Source organism: Hippoglossus hippoglossus, chromosome 23 (assembly GCF_009819705.1).
Source record: "Hippoglossus hippoglossus isolate fHipHip1 chromosome 23, fHipHip1.pri, whole genome shotgun sequence".
NCBI lineage: Eukaryota > Metazoa > Chordata > Actinopteri > Pleuronectiformes > Pleuronectidae > Hippoglossus > Hippoglossus hippoglossus.
Genome location: NC_047173.1, coordinates 14,859,470 through 14,887,156, shown reverse-complemented (window position 1 = coordinate 14,887,156; position 27,687 = coordinate 14,859,470). Strand labels below are relative to the sequence as shown.

The following is a 27,687-nucleotide window of genomic DNA, read 5'->3' as shown; positions in this document are numbered from 1 at the left end:
AAAGCCTCGTGGAACCATTTTGGAACATTTCAATTCGCTAGATTAAGATTTTTATTTGGATTGCACACAAAAAATTCCTGGACTGGCACCAAAATTTGTATGGAATCTTTCTTGGCTCGTGTCCGATCCTTCCAAGAAGTTTTGTGGAAATCTGTTGTGTAGTTGTTGTGTAATCCTGCTGACAGACACACAAACCAACCAATGGAGAGGGATGGAAATATAACCTCCTGCTATCATGTCTGTTAAAGGTGCATCTACATGCTGTGTTTATAACTGACGTACATTTTCTGTTACTTGGCACAAAATCCAGAAAGTGCGAGTTTCAGTGAGAAGCGTATTAAACCCAGTAGCTTCAAGGCAAAACCTGAGAAAAGCCTCCCGGGAAAAAAGCTTAATACTCTCACAGGTTTCTAGCAAAACAAAAAAGAAGCTTTGCTGTGCATGTATAAAAAGAAACAGATGACTTGAAATATCAGATGGATGAGTTACTCAACCAGGGGCACCGGCGTGCAGGGGTCACGTACAGGGGGTCAGGCGGGATTATGGGTATTTACCGGCAGCTTGGATGACGGCGGTGAAGAAAGAGGTGGGGACATGGAGCCGGAGCATGTGTGGCATGACAGGATTGCAAAATGCCACGAGCACAAGCCTGGAACAAGTGACTCAGGCATTTTGAGTGTGTGTGTGTGTGTTTTTTGTTTGAGTCCGTACAATCGTGTTCATAAATATCCACCAAACGAGCCAGAGTGCTCTCGCTGATCACTTTGAGCAAAGGTATTTGCACTTGGAACCGGAGGGGGGGGTTCGCCACGACACCCTGAGGACCATGAAAGTTTAATGCCGGCTGCTGTTAAACAAAGATTTGTGCTGGAAAACGAGCTGCGAGCAAATCAAACAAGTGAACTGACCTGCAGGCTGCGAATCTAATGTCAACGGTGACGCCTGGAATCATGTGTCGCTGATCTGTCAACAAATCTGTCAATCCTTCTGCTGTCAGGCTGCTAAACCCAGACAGCAGTCGTTTTAAATCTTTTATGGCCGTGCTTTTTACATAACACATGTAACAAATGTCTATTTATTATCTAGTTATTGTCCCTTTTATTTTACTTATTGACACGAATCATATTGGATGTTGTTTGTGTGAGGAGCCGCTGCAAATGAGTCGTCCTCCTCAGGATCAATAAAGTATGTGTCAGTTCTGTATGTGAATATTTTTGAGTTTTCTTCTGTGCACAGCATCTTTTCACGTTGTTTCTCATGCGTATATAGTTCTGGCAGGTTTTATGGATCTGTTTGCCTGGTTTATGTTCCATCCTACCAGGTTGCATGGAAATCCGGTGTGTAGTGTTTTTGTGCAACAATCCTGCTGACAAACAAACAAACAAACAAACAAACAAACAAACAAACCAATGCACAGGGTCAGAAATATGAATATTTGGAGTGTTCTTCTCTGCACAGCATCATCCCCCCTGTTGTCCCTCGGGCTCTGGCGGGTTTATGGCACAGCTCTCCCGGTGGTTTATGTGGTTGTGTAACAGCTTCGATTGTGGCTCAAAAGCTCCTCCTGCACAAACCACATCCAGTTCATAGTTCGCGTTCCTTGATTATTTCTCCCCCCCCCCCGTGGAGCTGCCTCCAGATGACGTCGCCCAGTAAAACCACAGGAAGAGGAACGTGGGACGCGGTGTAAAAGTTCCAACTTATTACACCAAACCACCACCACCACCACAGCAGCGATGCACCAACACGTGGGGCACCTCCTGCGCCTGGGCCGGTGCGCTCCGGTGCCGTGCAGGAGGAACCCGTGGGTTGTTGCTGCTGCAGCTGCACAACAACAACAACAACAACAACAGCAACAACAACAACTTGTGTGCAGGAGCTACGCGTCGGACGCCGCGTACCGCCGGACCTTCGCCTCCGCCAGGGACCAGCCTGAGAGCTACTGGGCTGAGGTGGGACGGGACATCCACTGGTTTGAGCCGTGGACTCGAACCGTGCACGCCGAGGACCCAGTGTTCCCAGACTGGTAGGTTTCAGTGCAGCAGGAGGCAACACAGCAGGAAACGTGTGTGTGTGTCCTTTATTGTCATAGAGGGATCTGTCGCTTTTTACTGCCACCGGGAATTATTAAGAGACACAAAAGCCTACATTTCCCACAATGCCACGGACCTTGAACTCCTCCTAACTTTGAGGAAAGTTACGCAAGAACCCTCGTGCACTTTTCATAATGAGTGAAAGTCCCTGAAGTGACAGACATGTAAGAATAAATCAGTTCAACAGAAAAGGCATCAGCTCATTCAGAGGAAACTGGAGACAAGGAAGTGCTGAGTTTTATTTACATGACAACCAGCACGAGAGTTGAAGAAGACCCCGAGGTGTCTTCACCACTGCCTGCGTGTAAAGTACAGAATACTTGGAATACTTCATTAATAAACAATATAATACAATTTAACACAGTATAATATAATATAGTATAATATAATATGATATGATATAATATGATGGAATAGAATGGATTATAATATAAAATAATATATAATGGAATAGAGTAGAATATAACTCAATATTATATGATATAATATATTATAATATATCATGATACCATATAATAAATAATGTAATTTCATAATTTCAGTGATTCGTTCAATAGACACCTGAAGAGAAAACATTACGTCACTTCCGCCGGCCATTTTCTTTTTACATTATTTGCATTAATTAACCAAACAACAGGTTAAATTATTATAATTCACTTATTTATTTAGAAGAATGTATGAGTTTCTCTACATGCTGCTAAGTGGATCAGTAGTTTTCTGTCAAAGCTCTTTGTTGAGAGAAACTTAACTGTTTTCAATGTTTTTTTTATTACACATTTTTTTATTTATTATTTCACACACGTCCTCCTGCACCCGGGCTGGGGAAAATGAAAAAAATCACTTTGTTTTGTTTTTGGTGATTGAGTTTTGACTGTTGCACTTCATAGCACGTTTAAGAAACAGACAGAGCCGCCTGGATGTGGTGCCGCCGCCGCAGACACATTGAAATGAAAGTCACAGACGCATCGTGTCTCTCCGGCTCCCGAAACACCATCTGCTCCACCTGCCTGCCGCTCGTCATCCATATGCACGGCAGCAGAAGCAGTTCAGCCGAGGCCTCATCAGGTGCATTGATTCGTTGTGTGGCTGCCGGTAAAGATGTCCGTCTTCACTGGAATCGATTTCCCTCAAGTGTTAGGACATCATATGATATGGGATATATTTTGTTCATTGCAAATGTGTTTTAATTGTGTATTTAGGAAAAATGTATTCAAATGAGTGTTGTACAGTATTGTTTAGTTTGTATTGTGTATTTTAATCATGGGTTATTTACTTGTTTTTTATTGGATGTAATGTTCAATCATGTGTTTGTGGTACAGTTAGTATGTATAGTATGTATAATGCACATGTATTATCCATAGATATTAGTACTTATGTAAGAGGTCTTTTTATTTTAGGTTGCCTTGTAAAAACTGATTTGGAACAAAAGATAAAAATGTGCTTATATCGCTAACTTTGCCTCATTTGTAGTATTTTGCCAGTTGATAAATGAAACACATGAAATTAAATAAATGTTAATTCATGACTGTTGAGCAGTGTTGAGAGTGATTTATGTTTTGTCCCCGTCAGGTTTGTCGGCGGGAAGTTGAACGTGTGCTACAACGCCGTGGACCGACACGTGGAGAGCGGCCGCGGCGAGCAGCCCGCCATCATCTACGACAGCCCAGTGACCGGGACCAAACAGACCATCACGTTCAGGGAACTTCAGGACCAGGTAGATAGTGAGATGTAGAACGTGAAAGTACAAAGAGCTGCGTGGACTCATTTTGTCTAAGGCTCGTTTAGCTCTGACATTACAACGTGTTTCCATGACGATAAATTCACTTTCAATCCTTCAGCTGAGTCTCTTGGCCAAGTTCCTCTGCTGTTTTTCCTGCCGTGGCAGCTGGATTGACCCAGCGTACAACATAATAAGCGGGAGAGGGAAATAATTGACTTTATTGACATTTGGGCAGACGCCCCAGTTCAATCAGCGCTCAGTGGCCTGTACTATAATTGAATGTGTTTTTAAATGAGAAATGGTTTAGCCCCAGCTTTTTGTCGGCCTTTAACCCGAAGCAAAACGACACCTCATTTAATTTAACTTACGATGTTGAGACCTTTTCATTTCTCACATTCTGTCAGTACATCTTCATATTTATTCCCTCATCATATAACCTTAAAACTATGCTCAAAACTCATAGAATATGTGTATTTTTGACATCCTTTGATTAGCTGGTATGTTGATTATAGCAGCCATGGACAATTATTGAAAGTTGATGCCTAGTACGCTGCATTGTCTCTCCTCCGTCTTAATCCAGGTGTCCAGGTTAGCAGGAGTCCTCGTGAAGAATGGGGTTCGCAAAGGAGACCTGGTGGTCATTTACATGCCCATGGTGCCCCAGGCCATGTTCACCATGCTGGCCTGTGCGCGGATCGGTGCCCCACACAGCCTCATCTTCGGCGGCTTCGCCTCTAAAGAGCTTTCCGTCCGCATCAATCACGCCAAGGTTAGGAAACGCTATCACGGTTGTGGTTGAGCTTTATCGTTTTGTTGCGCTCGGATAAAACTATATAATCTTTATTAACTGTCACTCCTCAGTACCCCGGCCATTTGATATTTAACAGACCAATAACTGCTGCTGCAACTTATAATTTTCCAATTCAAGTATTGCCTGGCACCATTAGTAATGTGCACCATTCATCCTGTGCAAAAAACATCTCCCTGAAAACAAGAGGTGCCTCAGGCTTCTTTGTTTTGTTGAGCTCAAAATGAATCATTCACAGTGGAAAGCACTTGGCTTTGCCTTCTCCGTTCAGAACCACACACTTGAAACTGATGCCAGCGCCGGGTGTCTGACGACGGTGAACTCCCAGTGATGTGTTTATACATCGTTGTAATGGCCCTAAATAGCCACTATGGCAAAAATAAACCTGTGTGCATCACATCTGCTTCAATGCTGTGGCTTGTGAATGTTTGTGCCTCAAACTTTCAACTCTCAAAAGTTATAGAAAAATGCTATTTACCCTCTAGGAACCACCTCAGGTGTGAGTTAATCCTGTTAGCTCGTTTGGAATTGCTATCACATGCATGTTAAATAGGCTTAAGTGAACTGCACTTGACGTGACTCTGCAGTGCTGCTACAGGCTAATTCCACTAATACCCTTTTTTAAAAATGCAGCAAAACACATTTTCAAGTATCACGAGAGGACGGCTCTTTTTCTAACATAGCTCTAAAAAAAGGAGTTGTTGACATTTTTTAATCTCACTCACGTTCTCTCTCTTGATCTCTTGTGTTTTTTCAGCCCAAGCTGTTGGTCACGTCCTCATTTGGCGTGGAGCCCGGCAGGAGAGTGGAGTACATCCCTCTGGTGGAGAAAGCCCTGGAGCTAAGCTCTCACAAGCCCTCCAAGGTTCTCGTCTACAACAGGCCGAACATGGTGAGAAGCCCGAGCTCCGCGGAGCCGAAGGTGACAGTGCGGTGTCATTTGTTAAACCTGCCCGTTGATGTGACAACCTGTGAGTGCATCTGAAATACGGCTGCAGTGTGTAGAGCTGACGAGTGCGGTCACGGTGTAGCTGCTGTCGGGGAGAGAAGGATTTCCCGAAGGTATAAAAGTGCATTTATTCATTCAATTGAATCTAAAACATTGGATTTTGAAGGATGATCGCCTGGAATTGGCCAAATATGTATGAAAGGTATCGTGGCACAAATCCTGCCTCAGAACCACATGATGAAATGATGCATAGCTAGTTTAACAGGGTGAGCCGAGAGTGAAGAACGTACCTGGAATGTGCGCAGCCGAGGGGTTGAGGTTTCATAGGAAGCCTCGTTTAGACAATTAGTAAGAAGTTTGTGTGGCGTAATTACAAAGCAAACAAAAAGACATTAATATGGTGACAACAAGCCCGAATCCGCTTGATATGCTGATACTCGGGTAATAAAAGAGGCGCAGCGGAGTTTGAGGTTAAATTAGGTTCATTATTAATTATGCCATTAACCCGTAGTCTCTGGCTTGTGCTATGAGTGGGTGCAGGCATAGGTGGGGGGGTGGGGTAAAACTGTGAAATTGTTTTCACAGGAAATTTAGTGGAAACTCAAACCCCCCCCCCCTTTGTAAGATCATGTGAAACACAGTGGATGCAGCTGCTTTATCACATCCCACAATTCAGCGAGCAGGAGGTTGTGGGTTTTGTGGAACACAGCCTCCGACATGAAAGCCTCGTCGAAGCAGCCAAGTTTTACCCTGGCTTGGCTTCAGTGAATACACAAGGATGCGTTTCCGAGAGCTGGAGGTTTTTATGGGATGTCTGTCCTCTGCCCGAAGAATCTGTGCGTGATACTGAATGATGTCTTGTGTTTTGAGCTCATTTTCTGAGAACCAGAGACTTTTTCTTCGCCCTCCCGGGATGATTACACGTTAAAGAAATGAAGTATCAAAGAGGTTCACGGAGATTTTGACGAGAGACAGAAAATGTCTTAAACCTTGACCGCGGTTGGTGCAAGAGATTGTGATGACAGACGGGAGCCGGGACAGATTTTCAACATGAAGTCTATTGCATAAATATTATATAATTGTATAAAATGTATATTTATACATTTTGAAGAAAGAATGTCAATCCTTTGTCACTTCTAAGAAACCCACTGACAACTGAAATAAAAGGTCATCGACCAAATGCAGAGATACAAATATTTTTCTATCTTTATAACTTAAATTTTTGTCATTTTAATCTCATTATTTATGATAGTTGATTATATTTGATTTGTTCATACGTTATAGTTACTCGTAGCTTATTGTTTTCTATGTGGAGATAATTTATTGGTGTTCTTCCATAACTTTTTATTGAAATACTTGCAGTTATATGTAGTTTTATACTTTTTGTATTCCCATTCGCCTAAAAGTGATTCGCCTAAAAGTCTCTCTGCATATTTGGTCTTGCCATAAATTTCAATTTCCTCCACCAGTTCTGTGATTCACTGTCAACACTGTCCTCCTGTATTCTCTCTGTACGGCAACCCTCTTTGCAAACGAGAAGAAATCCCCTGTTGGGACAACAAACACGACCTTCAACACCGAACCTCGAAGCTCTTTCCTTTTGTTGTTCACTGATTAGAATGCAAAAAACGAAATATCCTCCTTGTGTCTTTGTGTTTTCAGGAGAAAGTATCAGTGAGTCCAGAGCTGAATCTCGACTGGGAGGAGGAGATGGCCACCGCTCAGCCACACGACTGCGTTCCCCTCCCCTCCAACCACCCACTGTACGTCCTCTACACCTCTGGGACCACTGGGACACCAAAGGTACTGGCTGCTACAGCAGCAGTGGAGAAATGTAAATCACCACCTCGTGCATTGACTTGCAGACGCCGTGTAAAACATTTCTCATGAGTTATAGGATTTTCTGTCGGCGCTGTTTGTCTAAGTGCCGTGAGTTTCTGTTCCTGTGATTCATCTGCTCTTTGACTCTGCAAAACAATCCGGGCTCAATCTAAACGCCATCAACATGACATAAATAAGATGGAGCTTTTCCACAGCGGGAGCCGGAGCTCACGCAGGAGGCCGTCGCCCGGAGGCGGTTTCTAGATGGAAAAAAGCCGTGGCTCCCTCTGAAACGGCCTCATTTTGTCTTTGGTCAACAGATGACATAAAATATCCACCTGCTGGCAACTTCCTGAGCTTAATAGTGCAGCTTTTGTCAGCTTTTATTTCTGTGTGAGCATCTGTGACTTCCTCTGTTACGCCTATAGGGAGACTGGATCTCTAAAAACAGCTCTATAATGTGCGAAAATGTTTGTGCAGCGCCATTAACTAATAAAAAGCTGTAATTGGTTTGAGAGGAATTCATTTGAAAACAAAGCACCATCTCCGTCTGTACAGCACAGCCAAGTGTTGATATTTAGATTAGATATTAAACTTGTGTGTTTTGTTGCCTAATTCAAACGCCTGTCACCCGCCTGGTGTTTTTCTCTTCTCGTCCCGCAGGGTGTGGTGCGAGACACCGCCGGCTACGCTGTGATGCTGAAATGGACCATGTCAAATATTTATGGACTCAGTCCTGGAGATGTAAGGCAATAAAGCATCCTCCTCCTCCTGAGTTAATGCTGTGCATGAGAAACAAAGAGCGAGCAGTCGGCCGGGAAATTGTTCTCCACTCTTAAGAAGATTTAATCACCCTGTGATGTTTATGTGAACCGAAGAGTCATAAGTTCTGAAATTAGTTTTTTTTTTTTATCAACATTTATCGTCTACACAACACATTTGATTTGTTTTACATTAACTGCAGCCATGCATGTTAAAATCTTGAGAATTGAAAGCGGCGGAGGGAATTAATGAGGATGCATTTCTCTCTCCTGTCTCCTTTTCCTAACCACTTGTAGGTTTGGTGGGCAGCGTCGGACCTGGGCTGGGTGGTCGGCCATTCATATATCTGCTATGGTCCCCTGCTCCATGGAAACAGCACAATTCTCTATGAGGTTTGTCCCTGTCAACAAGATTTACTGTCTTTAAAAAAAGAGCTTCAACAACAACACAGAGCAGAAATGTGCTCACGGAGCTGCATGAGTCAGGTTGTGTGTCTGCCCTCGTCGGCTCTGCAAGCTGAACACTTCCATATTTGGTTAATGACTCCAGTTGATGTGGACCGGGACTCGGTTTAAGATGTGAACCGCTTGAACCTGTTTCCATGTTTAACTCTGGCCGCTGTGGTCCAGTCTCCTGAAAGGGACTTGCAGCAGTTTCTGTTCCAGTCCTTCTTCTTCTTGAGTAATTACAGTTTTTTTTTTACCTGCACACTGGTGATAAAAAAGAAAACTCAGCCTGCAGAAATGATCCATTTGGTGGAAGAGTTTAATGTTTCAATTCAAATGAGCCATAGAATGTAAATAAACATGCACGATGCGTCCCCACTTCCTCCTGTTCCACTGAAATGAAGCCAAAATACACAATCTTCATTTTAGCCCTTTGCAGTAGTGCTGCAGCCAAGAAGAGAACAACCAAGCTTTTTCTGCAAGATTGTGTTTTGAACAGCTGCTCGATATTAATGCATCTGATTATTACAGGTTATGCAGCTCTGGTTTATGCATCATTTAGTGAAGCACAGACATGTGGAGGGTTATCAGCATATAACAAACTCTGTAGATCTTGTTCTCTCACCTGCAGGTAAGAGGGCACTGCTGGAAAATGAGCCTCTCTTCTTTAACTCGATGTTTGACTCCTGCCACGCTCCTCCTAGATATCGTTCTAGCAGCCATGTCTACATGACGCTGACAATATTTAGTTTTCTGTCTGATATACATAGACAAAAAATATTTACCCACAGCAACTGGAACTCACTGCTGCTCATTCTCATTCATCCGCACTCGTCTTCTTGCTGTGAGGAGACAGGCTACTCGAATGCAAGTAACAGAGGAAATTGCTGTTGGAGGTATTTGCCTGCAGGCGTCTTTTGTCTTTATCTTTTCCTCAAGGCAGACAACACTTCTATAGTGCCACTGTATTTTCTACTCCATGGATTTCCCGGGAACCATCTGTCTGCAAAGCAGCCGTCCAACTGTGCCTGTCCATTTTTCAGCAGCTCCTCTGTGAATATTCATGGTTTCTAAATGACAGCTGAAGTGAATTTGTATCACGGAGCATTGTGGAAATCTTCCTGTAAGGGGTTTTCAGCTTCCACGACAATCTGTGTGTGAGTGCTGTTCACTCTGTAGGCAATCTGTTGTACGATTTACGTGCCTGTCTGTTTACAGGGTAAACCTGTTGGGACTCCAGACCCCGGAGCGTTCTTCCGTGTGCTGTCTGAGCACCGAGCCTCCTCCATGTTCACAGCACCCACCGCCATCCGAGCCATTCGCCAGCAAGACCCACAAGCTGAAACCGGGAAGAAATACCCCCTGACCAGGTAGATAGCAACACCTGACACAGGAGCAAAATCCTTATAATGAAGTGTTTGTTAGCATTTACGATAGAATCAGTGCAAAACAAACTAATGCCTCTCATGTTGTGCCTGAGGGATTCATACTGGAGTAATGAATTAGCCTCTTTGGTTAGGATTTCCTGCTTTTCTCCATGACAGCATTGTAAATTGAATATCTTTGGGGTCTGGGGTTCTCGGACATTCTATAGACAAAACATTTAATTGACTTATTGATGAGTAATCAACTGAGGCAGCCCTGGTCAAACTGGATCAAAGTTAGTGTCCTTGCATGTTTTTTGCCTCTTGAACTCGTATCTCAAGTCTGCCTTTAGGGAATTTCTTCAATTTCTAAACGTACAGATGAACTGATTAGATCTCAGTGTTTAGAGGGAGGCGGCAGCTGTAGAGAAGGCTGTGCAAGAAACTACTCGAGGAAAGTTCATGAAGACTGAAACCTTTAACTGCCACTTTGTGAGTTCAGCCCATCTTTCCTGACTTTACTGTGCCGAAGTGTCTCACGGCTGCCGGTGGTCTGTGCCGCGTGTCCAGCCTCTGGTTAGTCTCCAGCCATCTGCTGAGGCACGGCCCACTCACGCCGCTCGGGTGTTAATCGGGATGGATAACAGTCCGCCTGTATTAAATCACACTGTGTGAACCTGCCTCCACGGCTGTTCTGGTCTCCCTGTTAACGCAAAAGGTCGCGTGTATCTCAGTTTAAAGAATAAACATCATTTGTGGTATTTGTCGGCCCCGGTGACTCAAATACTTGCTGATATTATCAGAATTGTAAATGGTTCGGTGGAGAACACTGAAGAAACCTGGACCTGAGGGGTTGTTGTGTCAATTCTCCACTTTCATTCTGTTCAGCAGTCTGAAAACGCCTCTAAGCACACAATCATAAAGCAATCCTGAGTGTGGACGACCTATGGCCCCAGTGAATCATTCAGCAACTCTGGCATTGTGTGCTGAATTTTACAATCTTCGCTTGGTTTGCAGTGTTAAATGCGCAGTACCTTTTTTTTTTTTTTTATTTAGATGCTGTCCTCGCAGTCCCAAGATTATTTTCCACGATATCTTTGCCTCAAATATTGTAGACATCTATCCCCTCGGTTCGGACTCTGCCACAATCAGTCATTTGAACGTCACGCTGTTTCCCTGTGTGCTTACTTGGATTCTTAATGTGTCTTTTCCCCTTGGAGGAGGCAGGTTTGTGAAAGATTACTGCTTTTTCCCTTTTGGGCGCTGAGCAAAACATATCACCGCGATGCAGAGACGGCAGCACAAAAGGCAGCGGTGAAACACGGTTTAATTTGAGCACGTGGGTGGTTCGGTGTCTGGTCAGACCTTTCACTTGAGCGTCTGAAAAAGAAATACTCAGAATCTGTGATATTTTAATGGGATTTTAAAGGTTTTCTCTCGTCAAAAACCTACATGAATAATGCTCTTCACACAGGGGGTCACCTTGCTGTCTGATTATGTAACTTGTTAAGTGTTTTGTCATGTGTAAGACTGACAATGATAAAGAGACAGAGGGAAGATGTAGAGGACAAGTCACAAGAGGTTGGTTAGCTTGACTCCAGACGATATCTCTGCAACACAATACAGAAACATCTGTAGCTAATCTTTTACTCTATTTTCTTAAACTTAAAGAAAACCCGTACATTCCTCCACCTCTAAGAGGTATCGACCTTGTTTCCTCGCTGATGTCACACACAGGAATGTAGGTCAATACTAATCACGCTGCTTTTTGTATTAACCGTCTTGATAGAAGTAGTAAAAATCTTAATGAAAACTATCAAACACATGATTTTAACGCTCGAGCAACATCCAACAATATAATCGGATGCAGCTCAAAACGCCCAGCTTGGGCTTTTATTGACACTGCGAGACGTTTGCTCCCTCGAAGGCCCACTCCACTGTAATAGCCCTGGACCCTTATCGGTGTGCGTGAGCCGTATAACTCTGCTCGCTGTGGATGTGAAAGCCACATTGACAGTCTGGCTGCAGGCCTGTCTGAACCTGTGATGGCAGCGGCGCTCTGCATAAATGTGGCGTGACAAAGGGGCAGGGAATGTGTCAGTAGTGTTTTTTTTTTTAAAGCCGGGAGTAAGTAACTAACTGTTGAGAGCCCCACTCATAAGCAAGTGACAAAGTGCTTTGATGGTCCTTTGATAGCCGAGGCCAGTGTTGTGTTAAAGTGAAATAAACTCATGGGAATAGATCAGCGTTTTCTCTATATACAGGAGAATACAGTTTCCAATGTCTGACCTGGTACCAGAGGCATTTCTGATGTTATCGAAACATCTCTCGTATTCTCCAACTTCAGCTACCTTCCCCCTTTGCTCATCAACTTTGCCACACTGACCTTACACAATCCTGAAGCATGTTAACAACGGGACAGAAGGCCATCACAGGGATAACCTTACCTGCTAAGAGTTGCTTGTTTTTCTCCTTATCGGCCGACTTCAAGGTCGTGCCCGTGGAGATAAGTGAGGCCCTGTCGTTTTTTATTGGCCCCAGAAAGGACAGTGTTAGAAATTGCGAATATATATTTGCCTTCTGTGATTAAAACTCTTTCTTACTTTGTTTTTTAAGCAAAGCACCAGTTATATATTGAGTAAATTTGCCATCGCTGTACCTTACCTTCACCATTAACCCTGAGTGGACACCAGGAACTTAACAGGTGGAATATTTGTCGGTTGAAATGTGGAACAATTAGGTCTTGGTCTCTTTGCTTCTCTCTGACCCTCCTACATTCGGGTCGGTGAACACAAAACTTCTGGCCTTGACGCGGTTTCTGAGTCGGAGGGAAGCTGGAAAACAAATTGCTGAGATTTTATAATAAACTGCCATCACCACTACTGAAGTTCTATATGTTTTATACCTTTGATATATGTCCTTGATGCTTGAGAGTGATTTAAGAAAGGGAAGCTTGGGCTTTATCAAGAGTTTGTCCTCCTGAAAACAGAACACGGATGTTTACACTAACTGCTCCTGACTCAGTGTGCCTGATAGTGCCTGAGCTTGTTGGGCGGCGGCCAAACCCACGGTCCCTTCCACTTTTATTTCTGAGGTCACAGTAAATCTCACAGTAAATACTTCCACTGAACTCCTCCGTAAAAAACAACCTGAATACCACAGAGAATCCGTGTCGTCCTTGAGTAACTGGAAGGATGATGGCTGGAGTGTAACGGGGATTAGTGGGAACATGAGGTCACTGCCAGGAGAATGAGTCAATCTTTTTTTTTTTATTCTGGTTGTTATTGTGCAGAGTTCTCAAGGACAGAATATCAGACGGATGAATTGAGGTATATTGTTAATCACGAGTAGAACCAGATGATGTGGATTTCTGGGGCTGACGTTGGGGAATTAGAAATTTCCGTTACAGATATATCAGCGCATATAACGAAGACATTATGAATGATTCCTACGATGTTTTTATAAACGCTTATGACAAAGAAATATAATTGAGGGTAGATATTTTCCACTTCAACCATAATAAGTAAAAACACTTATAATATAGAACTTCAATTAACCTATAAATGCAAATCTTTTCTGCATTGTTCATGCTGAAAATAAAATTTCATATCTGCTCATATTGGCAAACAAATAAAGAAACCGATAAGTCTACATAAGACTCATATAGTCCAATATTATCAGCCAATCAAGGAGGCTTTATTATGGTCCATATTTGATACAAGCTGTTATTATTAGTCAGATAATCAATAACTAAAATAAAATAAAACCAGCACGGTTTTACAGAAAGCAAAGAAAAACGATCGCAGAGCCTTACAAGATAATCAAGTTTGAGAGTCGTGCTTGAAGAAGACTCAGGGATATTATTCCCGGGAGAGAGCAGGGGATGGAAACAATGTGATTCACTGGGTCCAGAGTGGCGTGATGAAATTCTGTCTTGCCTTTTTTACAAAAGATGGGATGTGACTTGAAGTTTGATGGGAGTTGGAAGGTCATTTCACCGGCGGGGAGTTACGACCGATGAGTGATGGCCAGCAGTCACTTGAGGGGAAAACCCCACTGATCAGACGAGTATCTATGGCTGCACCGTGGCCCGGATTCACGGGGCGATATGGTTCCCCTCACCGCCTTGTAGCGAACGACCGGCAGTGTTTTGAATTAGGTATGAGCAGCCATGGGCAGCCAACAGAAGGAGTTTTGGAAGGAGTGATGGGAGAGAGGAATTGGGGGAGGCTGAAGATGGAGACTGCGGTGTTCAGGGTCACTTGTAGGGCGCGGAGGGGAGGGCTTCATGAAGCCAGGGACTGGGAGGAAACTAATGTTTAAACAAGGAAGAACCAGCGAGGGAGGGGTCGAATTTGACGTATTCAGATGTCCTTGCTCGAATCCTTTCTCTCTAGGTACTCGGCGATTCAGGGTCTCATCAATATTGACTCAGAGGCCATGTAGAGGACAGAATTCTCCCGGGGGAATATTTATTGCTGTGAGACCTGAAAAGAATATCCTACACGAAATGCATTTGAAATGAGGAAGAAGGGCACGTGAGTTTCAGAAGAGGGGGGGGAAGTCGAATTTTGTCTTTTCTTCCATGAAATTTAAAGTAAGAGGCCGAGGACTGAGCTCTGCGAGACGCCTGCGGAGATGATGCTCAATTTGATTTGAACATTTAGGATATATATTTTTGAATCGTATTGATTTTGAGTTATTTCGACCGCTCCCTGTGAGCGAGTAGATAAGTCTGATTGACAGATGTGCGCTGTTGTGGTTGCAGTTTGCGGTCGCTGTTCCTGGCGGGAGAGCGATGTGACGTGGAGACGTTGGATTGGGCGAAGAAGAGCTTTGGCATTCCTGTCCTGGACCACTGGTGGCAGACTGGTAAGGAAGTGTTTTACAAAATAGATGCACCCGTTTTACCTGATTTCATATATTTCGTACATTTTCCTTTTTCAAGTTAAAGCAATTGGACAAGAAGTAACTAATAGAAACTGTGCATGAACTACAAATTGCCAGTTTATTCTACACATGCTCACTGGGTCCAGTTTGTCTTTTATCATTAGCGTTACTGGTGGTCTATGCCTGAAGCTGCTGTTTTAATTATGTACAGTTTAGTAGGTTGAGATATACTTCACCCTTAAACCTCAGGGATTATGATATAGATCCTGAGATGGCATTTCAAGAACCCCAAGCAGCGTGCGCCGTATATGATGTTTCAATTTCACTTGATCTTGATGACTTGTTCGTCTTCAGCGTATCAGTGTGAGAAGAATATAAATGTGGTCTTTGTTGTACTTCATAAACCCTCCGACATTAACTCGGCCTGGAGAACAGGCGTAACGGCAGAAAGTCCCTATTCCTTTGATTAATCCCCTTCTATGTTTTTGTATCCTCGACCCGGGGATCGGTCCTTGATACGAAGCTCCTGGAGTAATTAGGACGTTAAAGACAAACACAGTCTGAATTTCAAACCCTCGATGTGCAAACTGCTCATCGCTCAAAGTTTACGTGTCATCCTTTCCACCACACGCAGACCGGGCAGATGGCTGAGATCACTAGAGGGTTCTTACGAGGGAAAATACTTTTTTTTTTGCCTTTGACTTGACGAGCCAAAAAAAATCGACCGATGTAGAAAGGTCAAAAAATTGAGAACGATGATTGAACGAGTCCATATGCAGCCGTAGACGGGTGGGAAGACTCCCAGAGAGCCTCTCTTCAAGTGGACACATTCCTGGACAGCACCGTGGGTTTGATTGGCTTCAGCTTTCGTTGAGTTCACATAAAAGAACAGTCACGGGTACGTTGTCCATCTGTTCAGCAGTGGAAGTCGAAGACGCTCACCCCACAGAAGCCTGCTTTAAAGTTTAACTATGTGATGATGACGCAAAAACAACTGAACAGATTTCCACAAAGCTTGGGGGGGGAAGGATGTGGGACGGGTCATTTCGTGCAGATCTGGATCAGGGGGGGGGGGCGGATCCATCTTTCTTCGTGGTATGATAATGTTCATTCTGTTCCCTCGGTTAAACACCATTATCGCAGCTGATGACTTGTGGGGCTGAAGGATTTTTATCTTCTGTCTACTCTTTAAAATCCCATTAACATTGTCAGTATCTCGATCCCCCCGTTGTCCCGCCGCACTTTAGATTAACGCCGCGCTCACAGAGGCGCGGCTTTTAAAGACTTCCTGGGTCATGCTCTTTAACTTTCTTAAGCTCACAGTTCATTGGTTGTATATAACACAAGTCAGGTGGGGGGGGGGTTGGAGTTCTACAGAAAGTGTGTGTACTCCCTTTTCTCTTCTCCTTACAATTAAACTATTACACAACAATTGCTGTTGTGGAGCTGGGTGATAAAAAACGCAATTGGAATGTCTGCTTCCCAGCTCTGGCAGCATTGTTTGTCAGACCCTGGTTTCTAATGAGTCTTCAATGGGTAAGACCCAATTAGCCTCTTGGATTGGAGACTTGAGTCCAGGCAGCGTGCCACCATGGTAATGTCCTGCCCCCCCCCTCTCACAGTTTGATTGCTGTCCTCCCCCCCCCCCCCAAGAACTAGTGAATTATGATAAATGTGCCCGCGACGGCAGAAGAGCACAATTGAATGTGTCTTTGTTTTGTAATATCCTGCCTCCGCACCGTGGGATCGATGCCGGACGAGACGACATATCTGTGTTAAATATGGAATCAATACCGGTGTTGGGCCGTTTGGAAATCCATCGACCTTGGGGTTGGTACAGTCTGATCTGAGCGCAGATTAGCCCTCTTGGCTGATTGGCCGGTCCCAGACTCCGTGGGAGTGGGAAGAGCTCAATGTGGCGTCGATATTTCAGACATGTGATTTATCAACTCGGCCTTTATGTGTAGTTTAAACTGCTGATCCGGCCTCAGGCTTATCACTCGTGTGCTGAATTTAAATTCTAAGCTGCATCTGAATTTCAAGATTGAAGACTTATAACTCCACCTGTCCAGGAACCCCCCCCCCCCCCCCCCCCCCCCGCCTCACAACTGGCCAACCAGGCTCACCCATTTGAGCCGAGCCTGCCGATAAACTCTGCCAAAACATAATTAGCTTTCTTTGCTGAGTCATCAGGCCCAATATTGAGAAAAGAGTGGAAGTGGAATCAGGTTATTATTATAATTAGCACACGATGGTAAGTTGAAAAAAAAACCTGACTGGATTTGTGTGTCTCTAAAATTGGTCTTTTTGAGACCTGTACTGGCTCATCACTGTGATTATGTAAAACTACTCAACCAGTTCCCATGAATTTAAATGGAGGGGGGGTGCACGACCCAAGTAAGAACCCATTACATTTCGGTGATGATCAGAGGCTGTACCCAGGATTTTATTTGTCATTTTCAATAGAGAATAATTCAAAATTCGGCATATTTAGGGGCCTGATACTTCTGTGTGTAAAATTTGGTGCAGATCTAAATGAAATCTTTGGCTCTGGTGTTTTTAAATGCTGTTTCCTAAGAAGACTGAACTCTTCAAAGTATCATCGTAGTTTACACTGTGATGTTCAGTCTGGTTTTGGAAGTTTACCGATGGAGACACATCCCTGGCTGTTGGACGTCCAGTCCAGGAGCTGTGTACGTAGCAAGAGGCTAAATATAAAGTGAAAATCAATCATTTTGTCAAAGTGCAATAACGCCGCTGAATTCTCTCACTGCTCCTGCGCTCAGTTCGAACACACACACACACACACACACACACACACACACACACACACACACACACACACACACACACACACACACACACACACACACACACACCTTTTGTTCCTACGAGCAGCAGTGCGCACAGGCAAACAACATTCTGACATTTGTGAGTCTTTTGGTGTCGTGTGACCACGTTGTTTACACTTTTCTATGTATGAAACATCCCACTGCTCTGAACCGGGACACCTCCGTCCTTCCCCCCGTAGCCTCAGTGCTATGTGAGAGAAACATTTAATTCTAGTTTAGATCTCACTTCCTTTGTCTCCGTCACACGCTCGTGCACCAAAACCTAAATCCTGTCACACTCTGTGGCTATCTGGGATTTATTTATTATTTTTTTATTGAGTTTGGAGAAAAACCTCGGGCGCCCTCTGGATTTCTGTCTAGATGTGTAAAATCCCATTGCTCCCCCCCCCCTCCCCCTCCTAATCCAATCCAAATGTGTTCAGGGTTTGTGGGTCTGAGGGAATCTAGCTTTCCGTGTGGAGGGGAAAAATACCACTCGGCCATGTTTGAAATACTCATTAAGACGTTGTTAGTTTGTAATTTCTATCTGAAGCAGTAAAGAAAATTAAAGAAAGTAGAAAACGAGAGCACCATAGTTATTTTCCAGTCCAAACCCTGTTGGTGTTTTCCTCAAACCTCATGTGATCTTCTATCGCTGCGTTTATTCAAATTTATCCACATCGTTATATTGGCAGCCAGATATCAAATGTTGTAAAAGATAAGTGCACAATTCCCTGCAGCCTGTCTCGAGTTCACGAGTCACCCTGCTGCGAGCGTCACAGTTTACTGGTCAGCCGTCTTTTCGGGGACAGGACATCGATCAAGGGACTTTTAGCATCGTCAGGGAGGGGGGGGGCCTTGACAACTCTTCCTTCATCTCCCCCTCCGACGGAAGAAGAAACAACTTGGTCACTGCAAAGCAGTTTAGCATTCAAGGGTCGTTTAATCCAAAATGTGTGTCAGGGAGAAGCAGCGAGACTCCTCCTTGAGAAACTCATTATCGTCCAAACACCCAAAACACAAAGTTTGCTTGTATCTTCAGGCGTCCGGCTCCCGAGCAAGTCATTTTTCAAACTTGTCACTCGCTCCCACATTTGGTTTTCATCTATATACAATGATAGATTTTGTCCTACTTCCACAATGGAGCTTTGCATTTTGTAGTCACATGCAATATGGATAGAAATTTAACAAAATCAATCACGAGTGCATTTGCTCGTTAATCTTTCAAGCTGCATGCGTGTAACCCTAGAATGTTAGATGAGGTGTGGGAGGAGTTTGAGGGCGGAGCAAACACCAACATTTTAAATTAGAGTTCCTCTAGTGTTCGAGAACCAGGTTAACAACATACCTGGACTGGTTAATACGAAATCCAGAGTCAATCAGTCGATGAATCTTAATTCGTATAGAACCTTTCATGCAGGTTACGTCAGGATGCGGTGAAGCAGGGAGGGAGATGGAACCAGAATGCAGAGTTTCACAGTCTTTAACAGAAAAATAACAAACGCAGGAACGACAAAAGTCAAAACTGAAAAAACAAAAGCACACGGGAGAAAACACGAGGAGCTCAGGAGACACAAAAAAAAAACACTGGAGGACATAACGACGAGGACAAAGGGAAGCACAGAGGCTTATATACACACACAGGGAAGGCAGGGGCAATTGGACACAGGTGTAACACATGAGGACTGGTGCAGACAATCACAGACAGGAAGTGAAGAAAGAAAACACACAAGGAACAGAGACTACAAAATAAAACATGAAACAGAACACAGGGAGTGGGCAAACCAGAGACACAGGAAACGACTCATATACAACCATGAACACGAGGATAAACAAGAACACGAAGTAATAATAAAACAGAAAACACTCTTAATAAAGAGGCGGAAACACTAAGACAAAACACTCACAACTACTAAACCATGACAGGTTAGTGGAGTTCAAAGAGCAAAAGCTATATTATCATTAAAAACAAGTTAAAACAAGTACATTAAATATAAGACATAAAAAGACGAATAATAAAAACAATATACATTTTAGTTTTTTTATTGGTATTGGTGTGTCATATTTCACTCATGACTTTCACTGTGGTTAACTGTTGTAGAATTTGATGTGACCTTTTAGAGGTTTTAGTAAAAACGTAGAAATATCCAACTGAAATTGCAAAAAGGTTCAGAGAAGATGAAAGTCTTAACTTCAAGGTTATTTCACAATTTATTTTTCTGAAATATGTTCCTGCAGCTCCCTTTCGACTTTCGCACACAAGCCAGGGTTTGTTGCTGGAAGCTGAAAAACATGCAGTTTACTTTAAATTCTTTAAACTAAGCATTTAAAAGTTTTCCCAGCTCCTGTTGAAAGATTCATCAAATTTAATTTCTTGGACATCCTCCCCTTGTAGTGGAAACAGTTCATTTCCAGGCGCACACGTCTGAAAAGCCTCTCAGGGTTTGATTCCTCATCACTTTCCCATCCGTCCCCTGGAAGCTTCCTCTACCTTGCAGCCAACTAAGCAGAACTGCTGATTGCTAAACAGTTGTCTCACACAAAGGAGCCGGCGGCAGCCTCTCCTTCCGATTGGAGCTCGGTGAGATCTGCACAAAGTCAGCTGCCACCAAAACAGGCGTTTCAGGGTGACGGTGCCACGGAGAGCGGCAGCGTGACGTACGGGAGAGATGAGGTCACGAGTTGAAGATATCACAGGTTCATAGGTTTAAAAACAGTATTGTCAGCAGCTTGGGATCTCAGGGAGTTTTCCATAGTTCTTCTGCATCGCACACGCTGGTGTTTTATTTGTCAAACATACACTTTTTTCGATCAATGCCGAATGATTGCTGGAAATATCTTATTGTGCCGACAAGCTCGCGGCAGAGAATTTGACTAATTTGACCAATTTAGCTGGTGATGAGTTTCTCATTCTGGAGCGCCTGGCTGCTGCCGGCGTGATTAGCTTTCTGATACGGCTGGAAGTGATGGGTGTGCTCGTTATTCTCGTGTGCAGCCCGGACTCCATCACTCCTCAGACCGCCGCTGTCAGCCGACGTGCTGATTCATCCTGTCTCATCAACCCAGATACGGCACGCCGCTCCTTCTCTCCTCCTCTACCTACACTCCCATCATATCATTTGTTTATTCTTCTTTTACACACAGTGAATTAACATCACCTAACCCCTCACTCACCCGTGAATCACTCACACACGCGTGGTGAACGTGCCACCTGAAGCCAGCGGCAGCCCAGTTCACTCTCGCCTTTACGTGCATATGAGAAAACGCCTGCCATTTTGAAGGCTGATAATAATCTGTGAGCTATTTTAAGCCACTGGCGGGGGGTGTGGAGGGGTGATGAAGGTTGCTGATGTCACTGGTGTTGCCTGGCAACAAATGTGTGTTTCCAGTTGGCAGGGTTTTGGCTGCCTCACCAGTGAGCGCTGGTGGATGGACTCTAACAGGCGTGTTTCAGGGATTTGTGTCTCTGTGTGTCTTTGTTTCTCTGACTCCCTCCGACAGACAACAGATGCCTTTATACACAGAATGGAATTATCCTTAAAAAATAGAAGTGGACGCGCCTCAAAGCATCTGTCTTGTCAGATAAATGGTAGAATTGACGATCTCTCCCTCTGGCCTTCGCCAAACACTGCGCTGGCACAGGATTGTTCTCCACACGTCCTCCTCCTACTTGGAAAACAGTCATACTCTCACAATCTCTGTGAAGGGGAGTTTTACAGCCTCGTCGAAAAAAAATAAAAAATCCTCCCACTCACCGAAGAGAAACAAAAGGCTTTTAAGAGCTGTAGCATCCAGGCACTCGCACAGCACCACAGCAGGAGCAGGGGTTAATCAGGTATCTTAACCCCAAACCAAAGAGCTCGGCGGGAATATTACCTCTGCATGTGTTTATTTAAATGCAAAAACGTATCAGCACCTGCAGGATATCTCTTCTCGAGACATTTCTCAGTGGGCAGCTTATTAACTTCTTCGTTGTAACCCTGTTAAACCGGAGTCTGTGTTGACTGTTGATGCAGAACAGAAAACCACCGTGGTGCAGACGGCCCCCCCTGATCAGGCCCCCCCTGATTAAAACGTAACCGTTAAGACATATGCAGTCATTGAAGTAAGATTATTTTATATTTACAAGTTAGTTGTGAACAAGTTTATCGAAGTTATTTCTTGCTCAAAGTGTCTCTTTGTTGAAACTCACCTTCAAAAGGCAGTGGAACCTTTTAACTCACCCTCAACACGGTGATTTCAGTTTTTTTATGATGAAAATAAAAAGGAAAAAAGTGAACACATACATTATATTACAGCTGTTTTTATAATTTAAATCTTAAAACTGTCTGTGTCCAGTGAGATTAAAAACCCTACGTTATTAAAATGGTGTAAAATACATACTGTTAAAAATCATGTGTCTTCTTTGTAAACTGTACTTACTGAAGTTCAAATGATCCAGCCTGAAGTGTGTGGACTATATTCTGTTGTGTACTCGAGGTCTGTGGCTGTTTTCATGTCCTTTAGTCGAGGCTTTCCAGTTCCTTGTGTATGATTATTGTGTGTTTTCATCTCGGAGGGAAGGTCCCTTCTTGTTTTTCAAATGACAGTAGCCTGTGCTGTTTGTTTGTGGGTGTTTGCTGCCGTGACCTCAGCTGCGACCACACAGCACCTTCATCACGAAGTGAAATTGCCGGCGGTGAGCCAGACCCTCGCTAATGTCGCTGTGGCCGAATCAGAGATATAATCCCTGCTTCCAGCTTCCAAAGTATTGTAGAGAGCCTCCTGAGACAAACCTGAGACGGGTGTAATATTGTGGTACTTTTTAGTATTCGATAAATGACACAAAAAACAAATAAACACAATAACAAAAATGCCGACATCTCTGTGTATAAACTGGTCCCTCAGCAAAACAAAAATAACAACAAAACCCCCAAACAAAAACCTGAATGCATTTCTTTTCATTTGTTCTGAGTCATGTCACCCTCGTGCTCCCCCCCCCCCCACCGCCGTTCAACCCCGAGCACCCAAGAGCTGCTCACCTGGTCTCATTACCTGGCTGCAGATACAGTAGCTCATGTAATTACATCTCCAAGAGCCGAGGTGCCACGTCTGTGTTATCTCTTTGTTTACTGTGGACTGGGACAGCAGGAGGGGGGGGGGGGGGTTGAATCTCTCTGCTGTCCTCGTCTCTCTAACCTGGGAATTCATCTGGCGTTCATTTCTAGCCATTGTTGCTTTTTGTCTCCTGAGGTTTGTGAGGCACTAGACGGGAATCTTTCATCAGCCAGCGAAGCAGGGAGTCGGTTTGCGTCCGGTCGGCTCGGAGCGAACGAGCCGAGGTGTCTGACACGTGATCGGGGAGCCTGTGTTTTTAGCTGATGGAATGAAATTGTCCCCTCGAAAAAAAAGTCTTGAGTGTAAATGGGAAAGCGTGTGAAGATGCGTGTGCACGTTGCACCTGATGACTCATCTTTCTTTCATCTCTCCCCAACACACATTTCACAGTGTCCCCTCTTTTTTCTCGTTGTTTTATAGTTGTTATTTTCCTGGATTTTAACATTCGGTCCAATCGGAGAGGCTTGGCTAACCAACCCTTTTTGTTTTCCACCTGTGTTTGGCTGGAGGCCCACCGCCAATGATGGTGTTCGTGTGAGCAGCCTGAGCTGAGTTGTCCAACAGCAGACTTCAAGCAGAACTAATCCCACAGGATTGCAGTAAGATTTGGTTCTCGCTCATTCCTGACTCAAAACAGGAGGAGAAAAAAACACACACGATGAAAAGCTCGTCTCTAAAGCCAAACATGTTGTGTTTGGACGTGTGTTTCTCTGCAGGTGAGAGAAGAGGGAACCTGCACACCGGCCTGTACCTGAAATAAAACCTTATTAAGTGTAACACGTTCCGCTCCTGTGGAGGGAAACCTGACGAAGGTCGACACGTGTTACACTTAATAAAGTTTTATGTCAAGTACAGGACGGTGTGCAGGTTCCTCCTCCCTCACCTGCATGTGCCTTTTCTCCTCCGCACCATATAGCTGAAGGTGAACATTGGCCTCTGCTGCAGTATTCTGCAAAAGTATTGTTCACGATTTCCTATTTCAAAATTTCATGCTGTTTTCACACCAAATTTTAAATGAGGTAGATGCATTTTTTAGGTTTTGTCCGAAGGGAGCGAAATTGAAACGTGTTTCGTTTAAGAAAACAGCAAAAAAGAAAAAGAAAAACTTTATATTTCAAAGTCGAACCGAGCAGCTTGCAAATCGATTCCCTCTCTTTCTGTCCTCGTCCTCCTACGCTACGCCGTCTTTTCAGATGACCTTGGGTCGGCCGTCTTGTTTAGCACCTGACGGAGTTGCCCCGGCAACCACACGTCACCAGGACAACCACGAGCACTGCTTTGCATACGTGTGATGTACAGAAAGCACCCCCCCCCCCCCCACGGCTTCTTTCTGACAGGCTTGTTGTTCCCTGCACCCGACACGTTAACTGACAAGTGTTGTTTTTGTTTTTGTTACACAGTATATTAGCTTCCCTGCTAACGTTACATCAACAGACATCGCTCCCTGACAGACTGAAGTTCTCCGTGTGGGCGTTGTCAGCGGCTGCCTTCAGAGTTTTGACTCTTATTCATAAACGTTTGGACAGAAACACACTTTCTCTTGTGTTTTTGGTTCATTGGATTTGAAAAATAAAATATGAAAGAAGTAACCGTGCATTAGCAAATAGTTTGAACATTAGCATTCGTGTAGAGTTGTGTTTCCAATAAGTTTAATATTTTCTCTCTTTCTGAGGGAAACTTTCCCTTCGGCAGCTAAATCCTGTTTTTTTTTACTCACGATCGCCAAATTTCTGAGGAGTGCAAAAGATTCATTTCTGAAATTTAAGCTGAAATTAAGGAATTATAGTCAATTTATAAACCAATCATAGTTATAGTTGGCTTCAAATCCTGAATGATTGAGTTATTAGAAAGATGCGTCCTATTGAAAATGTGTAAATTAGTGTTTCAGCATATTTGCTCGGATGCACGAGGATTCCACTTGAGTTCTGAGCTCATCTCTCCTGCCTCTGTAGCTCTGATCCTTCATCCCACAGAGTGGAGGTGCAGTGTTCTGTCGATAGAGGAGAAGACAGTTATTTCATCTGTTAAAGAAAGAGTGGAGCTGCAGAGAGAGAGAGATATATTTAGAGTCCAGGAGCCATCTTTGATTTTCCCATCAGGTTACTTGTAACGACCCAAGCTGGTCAGTGGCACCTTCTCAGCTGAAAGTACGACAGCGTATCACCCGTCCTGCAATTCCAACGCAACCTCCAACAACCCCACCTCCACTCAGAATGCCTCCCCCTCCCCCCCTCCCCCAGCCAAGCTCATCTCCAACAGGTCGAAGGAAGATTGATTTGTTTGTGTGCAGCGGGGAAAAGAGAGAGCGCGAGGGAACAAGACGGAGCAAAAAGCAAAAGGAGATGACCGAGGTGGGAGTAGGAGACGACGGATACCGAGGTGTGTGTGTTTGTGCGTCGAATGTGTGTCTGCCAAAGATTCACATCACCGGTCAGACAAGCAGATAGACAGCCACTCAACTCCTGTGCATGTGTGTGTGTGGGTAAGAGAGAGAGAGAGATACCTGGGAGGGATGGAGCCCACAAACATTTTTTCTTCTAGTGTTCACTCACCTGTCCCGGTCTGTTCCGTCTGCCTGTCTTATTCAGGATATTCACATATTTGACCAAAATAGAAGCAGTGGAAGGACCATGTCTATTCCAGCTGTGGGTAGAGGGGGGTAAATCACAAAGCGTGTGTCAACTGTCATATTTCAAATGTCCGCCTGAATGTTTCCAGGTAATCCTGATGTGTTAATACATGTTTTAATAATTCTTGTGTCTGTTCTCTCTGGGCCGCAGGGAGTGTGAGAATGTACATAGACAACAACTGCTGCGTTATGATGTATTATACCTTCACAGTGTGGGCTGAGGCTTCTTGGTAAAACATCTGAGTCAGCTGCTGGAGACGGCGTTCCCTTCCTGTCAACTCACCGTCTTTCATGTAAATGTGAGGACACAATGTTTTTAGGGATGCGACTTATTTTCCTTTAGACAAATACACGAGCGCACATCTGTGCATCAGCAGAAAAGTTCAAGATGCAGAGGCCTGAGTTTGGGATAAACAGGACGAATTGTTTCCAACATCTTTGCATCGGTGAAATCTGGTTTCGGGGACTGATGCTTACAAGTGTTTTGCAGTTCGATGCTGACCCAACAAAAAATCCGGCTCGAGTGAATTTAAATGTGTTTTCATGAGGGGACTGTCGGGCCTTGGTATAGAGGCAAGCGGGTGAAAACCCTGCTAGTGTTTTGATTGATTACTTCTCTTGTTTGTCAGTTGCAGTCTCTCGTCTGTGCTGCTGTCAGTGACCAGTTGGAGGCGTGTTTAGGCGAATCGCAGATTATCATTGAGGAGGAGGAGCTACATGTTCCACGGATTTGCTCTTAAGAACAATGTTTTCTGACGGTTTTGTTGCAATGAAGTATTTAGACCGAACTCTCCTATTAAACTTCCATCCCATCGTTTTGAATCACATTACAATGTGTGAGTTGCCTGGTTTTGCACCATCAGTTGCTCCATGTGTGTCTGTAACGTATCGGGTGACTGCCGATGCATCCGGACGTGCATCACCTCCTCCTCCCCGGTGAAGTACAGATGCACTTCCTTATTGTAAAGGTTTAATTTCATGCCTGAAAGCAGCACGGCCAATCCTGTCTTCCCGTGCGCCTGTAAAAAAATATCTAAGACCCAATTATTCTGTCTGCTTTCATTTGGGTTCTGCACGGACTCTCTGAAGCTGGATTGTGGCCAGTGATCCCTGAATCCTGCTGTAAACAGCCGGGTTCAAACACGGCACTCACGCCGACACGGGTCAATGGTCGTGTCGAGCTCTAATTCAGCCGTGCTCCTTTAAAGTGTCCTTCAGGGTCAGGCCCCGATGTACTGGCTCATTGTTAACACTGGATAACACGATGTCATCTTCCTACATTACGATTCTGCTTTATGAGCTTTTCATCATAAAACTTAACATAATTAGTTTTTTAAAAGAGTCGCATGAATCTTTTCTCAGTGTTTTGTGGATGTAAAAAAGTCTGAAAAGTTAAATAAGTGGGTCATAATGAGCAGATTTAACTTTATCGTTAGGGGGGGGGGGCTTTAAAGAGACAGGCGCTAAAAACCGAGCATTTCAGCAACGGACAGTCGGAGGAAAGTGATTTTATCTGCAAAACATTAGAGCAGGTAAATTCCAGTTTGCTCTGGTTCCATTCGGATTATATGACGGCTGTAAATGTTGTGTTGCCTTGAGTCGTGCGTTGCTCCACACCTGAGGAGAGCAGGGTCAGGGTCATCACTTTGTCGTGACCCTGCTCTCTGACCAGGTAGGTGGGACCAATCGCTGCCCTTTGACGGGGCTTTGAACCCTGCAGGGAGCAGCTATAACCTGCCACTGACGAATTAGGCATACAGGGGTTGCCGGTTCAGAGGCCGCTGTGGTGGGGTAATGTGTTAAACTCCACACCGCCCTCCTCCCTCCATCTAGTCCTCATTATTTGCTAACTTAATCCTTTCCTGGACCAACAGCAGCCTCCCGCCCCTGAGCTCAGGTCTTTGAAGCCCGCTGGGCCGGAGTTGGAAGCGGCTCTGGAGCTGTGTGCACTTGTTTGATTAGTGGTAGAGGCCAGACGTCTTCTGAAGCCACTTTAGCTGAAAGAGTTTGTAACTCAGCGAGAGATGCATTCGTCTCAGTCCACGCTGACCTCGTGTCTCGTAGTTCCAACGTCTCTCTGAGGTTCATCGGGATCTGAAACACCCCCAAAGAACTCTCTCTCTGTTGGGATCTCGTGGACTGATGCTCCTCACCCCACAATCTGACACCACATTCAGCATGCTGCAATTTAAAGTTGCCCCGAGGTGGTTTTGACTGGTGCTAGACTTGTCTGAGAGAGCGGGTCTCCTCCCTGTCCCTCTGTTATTTGGTGGTCAG

At 44.3% G+C, this 27,687-nt stretch overlaps 1 protein-coding gene across 1 annotated transcript in view; it reads left to right on the top strand.

Annotated features, from left to right (window-relative positions):
* Positions 1–1,643: 1,643 nt before the first annotated feature.
* Positions 1,644–27,687, top strand: part of acss3 (acyl-CoA synthetase short chain family member 3) — a 31,095-nt gene continuing 5,051 nt past the window's right edge. The window contains exons 1-9 of the mRNA XM_034579050.1: positions 1,644–2,026; positions 3,663–3,807; positions 4,394–4,582; positions 5,379–5,513; positions 7,233–7,373; positions 8,055–8,135; positions 8,450–8,545; positions 9,818–9,969; positions 14,732–14,835. Coding sequence (XP_034434941.1) covers positions 1,737–2,026; positions 3,663–3,807; positions 4,394–4,582; positions 5,379–5,513; positions 7,233–7,373; positions 8,055–8,135; positions 8,450–8,545; positions 9,818–9,969; positions 14,732–14,835 — 1,333 coding nt within the window. The 5' untranslated portion in view covers positions 1,644–1,736. The remainder of the gene's footprint in view (positions 2,027–3,662; positions 3,808–4,393; positions 4,583–5,378; positions 5,514–7,232; positions 7,374–8,054; positions 8,136–8,449; positions 8,546–9,817; positions 9,970–14,731; positions 14,836–27,687) is intronic.